Genomic DNA, 11,378 nt, shown 5'->3' with positions numbered 1-11,378 from the left:
TGTCATTTATGTGACATGGCAGTCTCAAAGTGTGTCAATTTATTGAGTGAAAAGTTCCAAAAAAAAGTGTGGGAATTGTCATTTTAACTGAAAAACATACATTTTTTTGTTGTCTTAAAAATGGCAGTTACTGAAGGAATTTTATCTGAAAATGTTTGCTCAGTATACTGACACACTGTTTCACTGCTCCATCACAAATTACATTATACTATTATATGACCATATAATGAATCACATAAACTGTCACCAAAAATAAATGTACTTCAATATACATACCTCTAATAAAGACTTGAATTTGTCAAATTTGCCATAGTCTGAAACAATCTTCATCAGGTTTTCCTGTGAAAAAATGCAAGACATTTTGTAATACAACAAGAAATTGATTAGAAATTAATAAATGAAGGACAAACAAATGGATGATTGAGATAAAATATGGATAGAAAAATGAAAGTTTTGTAAATAAAAGTCACATTGTATATACTGTATATATATACAATGTGATATATATATTTCTTCTTTCTTCTTCTTTGTATTTGATATTTAAATTCTATTTGTAAAGCTTGATTGCTGCTTGTTTGTCTGTCTAAATGTCTGTATATTGCACTGCACCAACTTCACCAAGTCAAATTCCTAGTATGTGAAAATGTACCTGGCGAAAATAAATCTGATTCTAATTCTGATTCTGACTCTGACTAACAGGAGCAGGGAGCAGGCATTCTTTTCTGTGAGAGAAAATATGAGGATTGTATATCTATGACGAGCAATAAGTTAGTTTCTGCACCTCTTTGTCACTTTCCACAGTGGGTGAGACACTGTCCATCAGCTTACTGATGATGTGGATCATCCCATTGGATGCAATGACATCAGATTGGAGGATCACGCCCTTCTTCCTGCTGCCATGGATCCGGATTTTTGTATCCTGTAAATAAAGTAGAAGTTGCTCTTTTTTAGAGGTTATATGGATGGGAAAGTGTATGAAATCCAACGCAATCACAAGACGCAATCTTGAGACAAGTGAAGCTCCCATTAATTGAAGGTTTTCGCAATTTTGGAACAAGTTATCACCGGACTAGTGGCTATTCCTGGTATTTTTGAGTCTGGGAGCTAAGATTTCAGAAGAATGACAGTTGAAAAGAACCTCCAAGTGAACTTCCTCAGAGAAACATTTAAAACGGCTCATAACGAAGTACAGGGGGATGATAGAGAGGAAGACAGAGCCAGGAAAGGAAATAGGCTTGATCTTAGGACACACACAACCATGTGTTTCCACTCTCACTTCCTGTACACACGTACACACACACACACACACACACACACACACACACACACACACACACACGCACACACACACACACGCACAAACACACATGCCGTCAGCATAAATACAACACCCTGCAGTAAAGGTACAACAGGGGGGAGGGCATTAGAGGGACTATCGTGGTACACTGTAAAAACTCACAGTGCAATTTAGTGAAATCAACTCATCTTTAATAATTAACTCAGTGTATGTAGATGTCTTTGTCAATATCAATGTCAACGATCAGCTTCAGAACTTATAATCATGAGTTCATGTCTTGTGACTTAAAATTATGAGTTGAAAGAACACCAAGCATTCACTAAACTGACCACATTATTTAATAAACATAAGTTTATTAAGAAACATTCTTAGCTTATTAGCATACTTCCCAGCATGCATTGTATTTGAGTTGACCCTGCAGAAACCCTTTCTTCTTCTTATCAATTAATGGATTCAACTGATAAACACTTGTTAACCTGACTAGGCATTTGCTGATTTAACATAATGTTTTAGTTTAATGTATTGTTTATGTGCAGGATAATAAAGATAATGAATTTTGGGTGGAGAATTTTTGGCTATTTTAAAATAAAATAAAAAACTAAAATACTAAAACTAGAACTGAACCAAAATAAAAACTAAGCTAAAATGAATCATTTGTACGAAATAACGAAATTAAAAGATACCAAAGCCACACTGAAAACGAACTAAAACTACACAAAAACTAAATAAATAAAATAAATAAATATAATATAACTATATGCCAGCAAAATGTCTAAAATGTAAAATGTTTCACTGTGACATAAAATAGATACTTTTCAGCATGTACATCTTCATTGGAGTTTTTGAGCAGATAAACAATGGCTGTCCTGGAAGTCAAGAGTGATATCAGTGAATATCTTTCTTGTAACAGATTGCTGCTGTTGGGTGAAAAACCTCATATCTCCAAAATGTCAACAAAAACAGCATTGTTTTCGGCTTCATGACATTGCATTTTTTTGACATTATCCAATGGGTTTTGAAAGGGTTTCATTAGCCCAGATTGGAGAATGTGAAAATATGAAAATCACCTAAACTGGAGTTACAAGGTTTTCACGCAACAAAAGCGCTATGTTACCAAATAAAACAGATGTACCCTCAAAAATAATTGTTTTGTTTTCTGAGGTCGCTCTTTGATAAAGAGTGATATTGATAAAGAGAGAATGAAACATTGCTTTAGGGTTACACTGTATAATATTTGATGTGGTCAGCTAAAGTTACATAAGACTATCAATCATTCAGATTTCTGGCCTGTTTCTCTCACCCCGTCTGTGGTGTCGGTCTCGCCAGCTTTGCCAGTTAGAGTGTAGTAGACGTCGCTTTTCTTCAGAGTGTCCAGGGGCATCTCCCCAGCAACCATGTGCAGCTTACACAAGTATTTATTTTTGGAGGAGTCAGCTGTTAGAACCTTCAACTAAGGCATCAGGGAGAAAAAAAGAGAACTCACACACATACTTACAGTAGAGCATATTAATCATTTTAAATACGTTTTTTTAGATTTCATTTATTTATCTTTTTATTTAAGTAGACACATATTAGGCCAAGGACCCTCATTCGATAAAATTTGGACACAGGAACCCATATGGGAAGATTGTTCTTGTTGTTGATTTACTATTGAATTGTAGAACTGTCTACACTGTACGTGGGGAGAGAGCAGTGGTGAGAGTGAAAACTGTGATTACGATAGTCACTCTGATACATTCTCTAACTGGAATAATTTCTAGTGAATTAAGTTGTGGTGAATTTAAACTAGGCCTCATTTTGCTGGAGAACCCCAGGAACCCCTTCAAGGACTCCTGGAAATCCACGCATCCCACTTTGAGAACTGCTTCTTCTCTAATTAGAGGTTAGTGAAGCACGCTTTTGACTGGAGGCTCGGCGGTTCAAATACCCACTCGAAAAATCTCGACCTCAAACTTAGGCAAGGTAGTTAGGACTGCTTTCAACTAATTACTGTTGGGTGTATATGTGATTCTCTAGGTAACAGCTCACCGATGTTCCCCGGAAGCCTTTGTTGATTGGGACAAAAATAGTGAAAGGGCCTAAGTTGGCCAAGGGCCAGGATAGGGAGCCTGAAAAAGAGAGACAAAGATATGGAAATACAGAGAAAATGAGAAGAGAGAGCATGAGACAGATGGAGACAGAAAGATCACATATAGAAAACATCAGTAAAGCATTGTCTGCATTTCATATTGTGAGTGCTGAATGATGGATTTCAACCAAAAGAGTGGAGTGCTGGTGAACCAATGAGGTGTACCGAAGAGTGTGATGGCACTGCTGAGCTGACCGGTCCATTGGCCGCCGGGCTCTGTATTCAGATCATTGAGACGCTGCATGATGTTGCCATAGCAAACTTTCCCATTACCAAGGTAACCCTGGTGACAGGCGCACCTAAAGGAGAGGGACAATCATGCATGACCACCTTCAATCTATTGAATATGACACATCACACATCACACTTTCTGCAGCTGAATAGAAAGCCACTGACTCGACTCTTCCCGGTCCCACGGTAGAACAGTTGGCGTATCTGTGGCAGGAGTCAGGTGTACAGGAATCCTTCAGGCTGCAGCTCACCCCTCTCTCCAGATTGTCAAACCCAGGAAGACACTCGCAGTGAGACTACAGGACAAAAAACCCACCACAGATATGGCGGTCAAACTTTTGCCCACACCTTTCCCAAACAACACATTAACAAGAGAAAGATGCCAATCTTACTAAAACTTAAAACTGCAATAAAAAAACAACCAAATTTTATAGATGCACTAGTCAAGATTTTTTATACAAAAATACACACTTTAGCCTAAATGACAATGTGGGGCTGTAACAGAGAACAGCACCCATATGCCTCGTCATTTAGACCCCGTGGATTTGCCCTATTTGCCCAAATGAAACACTGGTGTCTGGTATGTACATTTCTCCTCCCACAGGAAGTGACAAATCGAAAACTCCCCCCTCGGATCCTCTTATACTGTTATATATCATCAATTTCTTTGGTGTACCCACTTTCCCTCAACCTGCCTCATCTACTTCTACTTCAGTTAGTGATTTCCTGCGTTTTCCACAAGGCCTTTGGACAGCCCCCAGAGATGGGGCGTGAAGTTGTTGCAATCAATCAAAAGTGGCCGTATGGGCATATAAATATAGCTGCATTGTATTCTGGTCTATCGAGGCTACTGTTGGTAGAGAAATTGGTCTTTCTTCCTCTTCTATGATGGATTTCTCCCTGTATGATTGTTGAACGTTGGTGCAAAATGGCGGCTCTAGAAACAATCTCTCCCTGTTTGATTCTGAGGGACTGACACCAAAATCTGACGTTTGCTGATGATTAGAGAGTTGCAAAATGTTCTGCTATCAAACTGCATTGTAGCTGCACTGGAAATATCTGGACCTAATGTCACATTGTATATGTTTGGCCAGTTATCCATGGGAGTTGCCAATGTGCAAAGTTGTCTAGTGCAGCTTTAAGACTTCAAATGTACAGTACAGATATTTTCACTAGATGACTTGACTAACTGTAACCATACCCACATATCAGACATGCACACATGTGCACACTCACCCTCCCAGGTCCATCATACACACAGCGGGCGGTGAGGACAGAGCAGCCGCCTTGATTGGTCTGGCATGGGTCGATGGCCATACAGACATGGCCATCCCCGCTGTAGCCCTCAGCACAGGCACACAGGTGTTTGTTGGGACCAGTGTGGACACAGGTAGCATGGGTATGGCAGACCTGCTGTAGACATGGGTTTATGGCTAAGGAAAGGGAAGATAAAAGAAAATAGCACACATCGCAATTCCTTTTAACATCTTCTAAAAGGAATACACCAAGTTTATGGGAGATATAGTCCCATTGGTTAACTCATCCATGTGTCCCTGGTAGAACATTGGCTCCGGTGCTCCATACTAACACTTAAGCTTACAATATGTTGACTGACAGTAGGACATTAGCATTGTCTCAAACACTAAAGAGAACTAAAGCTAAATGGTAAGTAATCATAAATGATATGTGGCCAAGTATGGCACTTTTGTGCAGGATATTTGTAAAATTTTAGCTACTCTACAGCTAAATATCACTATGCAGTGGATGAATATGTGGTTGCTCACCTGAAATAGACCCAAAAATAAACCATGGCTACATCAGCTATATTGAGTTCATGATGTTTCATTTTTAAAATTTAGAATACAGGCTATATAACAAAAGCCAGTAGCAACTTTTTATTACATAAATGTAAGTCATTTTATAATAATAACAATAAACTTTATATATATAGCACTTTTCAAAACAAAGTTACAAACTGCTTCCTAAAGAAGAAAAATAAAAATTGAACAAGGACAAAGCTCAATAAAACATCCATGATGAAAAAAGCAGCAAAAGGATTTTACTTACAACAAGGATATTATAATCACTCATCATAGTGATGACATCATAGTGATGACTTTGCTGTCTCATCATTTAATGGCTAAAGTTGACCAATGGGCCAATCTCCCAAAACTTGGTGTATTCTTTCAAGGCAAAAGAGATGGCAAATAAGCCTATATGAGCTGAGAAGGAAAATGCGTGTTTTTTCATATGAAACTCACATATGCACTGTGTTCCTGAGCTCTGGTAACCAGGCATGCAGCTACAGACTAGTTTCCCTGTGAGGGCTTCCTCCATACAGCGAGAGTTCTGCTGGCAGCTAAGGGAAGCGCACTCTGGCAGTTCTGGGAAAGAGACAACGACTTACATTAGAAAGGTACATCTGGTGTTATAGCCTGTATCCATGCGTATTCATTCTCACAGCAATAGACAGACTAGTTCTTGAATGTGGCGCCAAAATTAGTCAATGTCGATTAACCCCTTACCTAGGTCACATTTGGGGCCTTTGTACCCAGAGAAGCAGGTGCATTTCCCATCACCTTGTAAACCCATGTTACACAAGCCATGTACACATGTGCAGACTAGTACAAAATGATGGGATGGAGAAACAGAAAGAAATAAAGAATTAAGTGTATTAGAAAACCAAACAATAAATCTTAAAGATTTTTGAGTAATCCGCATAGGGTTCATTTTTTTGCTATTGTTTTAGGTAAGGTTACCTGAGCTACAAGTTGGACCGTATCTGTTTGGCGCACAATCCTCACATGCAGTTCCCGCATAGCCCACCTGAATCCATACACAAACACACACACACAAATATGCAAGCACACATACAGGATAAAACACTTCAGATTCACTACGTTTGTGTTGCAAAAGCAATTGTTTGAGCTAAGAGCATAAAGTTTGTGTTTATATGCAGGTGTATCACACCATACAGTAGGCTACCTTACAACTGCACGTTCCGTTACCCCCCATTCCATCAGAGCAGACTCCGTTATTGCTACAAGGCGAGTTTGCATGCTCTGGACACTCTGTAACACATCCAGAAGTATATTAAAATCAACAAACAGAAAAATACATTCTTGATACCACATTGACAGCGCAACAATACGCAATTAGGTTCATGATTTGCGGAGCTGCAAAAGCTTTGTTTGTGATAGCCTCTCTCCAAGGACATGAGTAAGCAGACATGCTCTTGTTAAAACAGACACAGACCCCCCTTCAACCTCCCATTTCCTTCCTTTCCTATCATCATTCTCGTCAGTCCCTATCTCACTTCTTCCCTTGTCCCTCTCCTATCAGAATAACCCTGAGATGCAGCCACTCAATTCATCACCTTACTCCGCTAACAAAATGGGATCTTTCTTTCTCGTTTTCACTCTCTCACTCTCTCTCAGACATTCACACATTCCATCAATTTCTGTCGAGGTGCCCTTGAGCAAGACACTGAACCCCCAACGTCTCAGTGGACACCAATAGAACTGGGCAGCTACCAGTGTGAATGTGTGGAACTGTATGAATGTGAAGCAGAGCGTTGCTGGAAAAGCATGGAATAAAGGTTAAAATAAAACCGTTCGCTATTGCAGAACCCAAAGAGAGGAAGCCTGTACCTAATCCCCCCCCCCCTTCCCCAACTCCATCCCCAACGTCCAGCCACACTCTGGATGTCAGCACATTCCTGGAAGATGGGGCCCTGCTGACGGTGAGCCCTACCAGGGGAGGAAGGAAGTGTGGCAGTCCTCTGTTCCCCCACCGGGCCTGGCTGCATCCTGGACCCACTGGAGCGAACGGCAGCTCGCAATGTCAGTCACCTTGCACACAGGACGCTCCTGACACACTTAGCAACTCTTCATACTCTTTCATCTGTGGCTCTTCTGCTTTACAGCTTGTTGTCCGGCTGGAAGAGAATCCTAAACTTTTCCACCTGTGCCTTCTTCCTCCCTAGGACATTGCCTCGTTCTTTCCCTCTGCTGTCCTGTCCAGTTGCTCGGGGAGGTAGCAGCAGCCAGATTCTCATCTGAAAACTTCCTACCAAAATATTCCCTCAGTGTCCCCTGTAGTATTGTGTAGTCATAGGAGCTGTGTGGCCTTTGACTTCCATTAACTTTTTTTAATTTTTTTTTTAGGAGAAGCAGGGCTTGAATTAATTCTTAAGAGACAGATTTCTCAACAGTGATACTTGCAAACATAATTGGATCCCTTCAAATAGTGGCTCAATATTCAGTGTATAATGTTTTGACTGATTTGGCAGGCAAGATTAGCCATTAACTATCAATGTACACTGAATGTACAACATATTAGGGACATATTCCTGATATTGAGTTGCAGCCCCTTTTGCACAATCCACATCTCAGTTGTCTCAAAGCTTAAAAATCCTTCTCTAACTCATCTGCTTCTCTTCATCTCCATCTCCTCCTTTATGATTGGCATAGATTTAAAAAGGGAAATCAATAGGGATCTTCATCAGTGGACTTCATGAAAAGAGCAAATGTAATATTTTGTACATTCAGCGCATGTGTGTCTTGTTCTACTTACCGATGCAGTCTGGGCCCCAGTACCCTGGACAGCACCTTCTCTCCTCCACCTCCTTATAGCACTCAAAAGAGCAGCCTTTGATGGCTAGCTTCAAAGATACAGTCTTTATATAGTACCTGCACACAGACAGATGGAGACACAGACAGTCCTAATCTAAAGTACATGTGTGATGCATGTCTAACTCAGATACACATATTGCAGTACATGCGATACTATTCCCAGACATCCCTCACACTTATTCCTACTCACTTGCAGTCTTGTCCAATAGTCCCGGGGCTTTGCTTGAAACCAGAGGGACAGGGGATCAACAGACTGATGCTGCAGGAATGACATGCCGTCCTCGTTCTGACTACCGTTGTATTGGAGCAATAGTTCTGTCAGCGAAAAACACAATGGTTACTTTCACCACACCAGCATATTGTTTATGATTTTTTAAGCTACTTTTGAGCATTTTTTGATAGTTGACAGTGGAGAGTGACTAGAAAGATGGGAAAGAGAAGGGGATGACATGAAACAAAGGCCCAAAATTAGGGTTAGACCGGTATATCAGTTTGCCGATATTGGCCTTTTATTAAATATCAGATATGTCATGTCATCCACTGCTGATATGATGTAAGGTCCTCCCTAATTACAGTGACATGAAATGTTATTGTTTGCACATTTTATTTATTAATTTAATTGTTCAATTTAGTTTTTTGTAAATTTATTCTTCATGTAAAGGCCTAATGTATCCCAGACTTCTCCTACCATTGAATAGGTGTGGTAGGGTCTCCCTGCCTTAACGAGCCACTAACCCTAAAAGAATTTCATTAGTCTGGGGTTCAATGGAGAGTTTAAGTGTCCGATGATGATCTAAATGGGGTTTTAGAGGCTTTTCCATCCTGACAAGAATCAAATTCTGAGGGAAACGCTAAATGCTTGTAAAATGTTTGGCATGAAAATGGTCAAATTTAAAGATATTGGCACAAAATATTGTTTTTTGTCAGTTTCAGTCTATAAGTATTGGTATAAGTATAAGTATTAAACTAATCCAAAGATTTGAACCCAGAATGTTGCAACTACATGGTCTGCACTTCAGCCAACTAAGCCTCAGTCAGTGTGTTACACTATACCGTCTCTCACCCAAACTGTGGGCCATTATCAGAACCAAAGTTCCCCCTGCTCCCACCCAAACTGAGCATATAGTACACTATGTATGCACAGAGATCATAACTTTCCATAGAATAGAGATCACTGCATAAACATCAAAGACCAGACTGTTATTGTTGACTTTGACTAAAGCTGGACTGCAGGAAAGTAAACAGGAAGGGTCTGTCTAATAGTTTCTGCTGCTATCTGTCCGATCTGATCTACCCAGCCAGGCCAGCTACAGGCCGGTTTCAACATGCACAGAGAAGAGGCACATAAATGTGACACAGAAAATGCATAGAGTAACGTAAACTTGTCCAAAACACAGTTAAAAACTCTTCTTCTAATATAAAGACTTTTTGGGCTTTTGCACACAAGAGTAGAATGCCTTGGCTTCCTTTTTTTCAGGCTAAGAAACTAGTATTTCAAGTTTCTTAATTGGGTAGAAAACTGGCTAGTGCCTTGATGAGAGTGAGAGCGGAGTAAGATGCACTTATGCATCACTTTGTAATAATTTAGCTCTGTGTTTGCCTCCTCACTGTTAGTGAATGAATGAATGACCTTACCTGATCTGATGCAGCTGACACCATATTGTGCAAGTCTGTCTCCAGCAGCAACAGCGTGAGCAGCATGAAACCTAGAGTTTGACAACAAGACCCCATGTCGTCTGTCCGTGTCTGTCCTCACTACTGGTCACTAACCCCTCTCCCTGTATTTTCTTTTTTTTTTTTCAGTCACTTTCCTCCAACTCCGTCTCTTTCTGTCTTTTCCTGTGTGAGACTCACCGCAGGACTGGGACGGCTCACATCGTCTATCTGCCTTTTCACTTGCTGACACCTCTCATCCCCCTCCCCTTATCTCTCAGCATTGCCCACTGCATTGAAGGGGCACCTCCCCCCCTTCATTTTTTTTTATTTAGTTGCCATCTCTGCCATGATAAGCACTCATTTCTGTGGTGTTTTTTTTTTTTTTAATTTTGTCTCCATCTTTGGTGCTCAGCGCTCATTGCTGTGGTGTTTCTGCACTGCACTTCCCAGAGATCACCTGTCAATCAAACAATCAAACTAGTACTGTGACGTCTTTTTCCTTGGATTTCCCTGTTGTTTTCTGTTGATGAAGTTTGAGTTTCTGTAGGTGGCGCTACTGATACTGCTGGAAACATAAAATAACGTTTTTTTCCCAGGAAAGAGCTACCAGACACCAGGTGTTTAGAACAGCAAATGGAAAAGCTTTCATTAATTAATAATGTAACAAAACAGACATTTATTTATGTGAAAATGTCACCGATTATCACTTTAATCATTTTAAAGTACTTCTGTGTGTTGTTTTTAATTTGAAATATTATAAACTGAAGTAAACTCTCTTCCTCTCTCTCCTCTCTCGCTCTCTGTCGCATACACAGCAAGAGCCCCTGTCAGCAAATCAGCAAATGTTGGGGGTTGGGGGGGGTCTATTGCCCTGCTTGTGTTCAAACAGTGGGTGAGCGAGGGGTGCAGGAGAATGGCAGGATATCCTGCACTGTAAATAAGATTCACTCTCTCCTGTCCTCTCACACACTCTTCCTGAAACAATCTGCTCTGTCATGACTTTCACACGCAGCGCTTTTCCCAGATAATGCTGCACAGAGAACAATCGATTTTCTGCTGAATGGCAATACCAAACATTTCTAACACATCTAAATTCAGAGTATGCATGTATCATGTAAGTAGGCTAATATCTGACTGCTGTATGTTACATGAGTATAGAGTCTTTTAAGGAAAAAAAAAAAAAGATATATAATATATAATGGTGGTTGTTTGCCTTATGATAATCACCAACTGGAGGTCATAGTTTACCCTCCTTTTTATTATTATTACCACAGCATTATTGGTTGTGCAACTATGGATAATGAAGCTAGAAATGTTCCAATACATGCTCAATCATGTTATGATATGTGTGATTACCTGAATATTGTAACAAATCCATGTTTCAGTTGGTCCGTAGGTCAGGAAAAAACAAAGTGAAGTCATCCTCCATGGC

General features: G+C 40.2%; 1 protein-coding gene across 1 annotated transcript; it reads right to left on the bottom strand.

Annotated features, from left to right (window-relative positions):
• Positions 1 to 195: 195 nt before the first annotated feature.
• On the bottom strand, positions 196 to 10,021 carry LOC144538141 (stabilin-2-like). Its single transcript, XM_078282231.1, has 14 exons — positions 9,926 to 10,021; positions 8,481 to 8,605; positions 8,232 to 8,347; positions 6,642 to 6,727; positions 6,416 to 6,482; positions 6,182 to 6,277; positions 5,918 to 6,040; positions 4,893 to 5,089; positions 3,822 to 3,952; positions 3,591 to 3,724; positions 3,326 to 3,405; positions 2,598 to 2,747; positions 782 to 919; positions 196 to 339 (listed from the first exon to the last, which is right to left on the bottom strand). Exons 1-14 carry the CDS (start codon positions 10,019 to 10,021, stop codon positions 244 to 246), a joined length of 1,635 nt encoding a protein of 544 aa, XP_078138357.1. The 3' UTR covers positions 196 to 243.
• Positions 10,022 to 11,378: the final 1,357 nt, after the last annotated feature.

The sequence above is a fragment of the Centroberyx gerrardi genome, chromosome 24 (genome assembly GCF_048128805.1).
Source record: "Centroberyx gerrardi isolate f3 chromosome 24, fCenGer3.hap1.cur.20231027, whole genome shotgun sequence".
In the NCBI taxonomy this organism is placed as follows: Eukaryota; Metazoa; Chordata; class Actinopteri; order Beryciformes; family Berycidae; genus Centroberyx; species Centroberyx gerrardi.
Note: the sequence above shows the minus strand (reverse complement) of the source record. Positions and strands in the feature narration are given on the sequence as shown.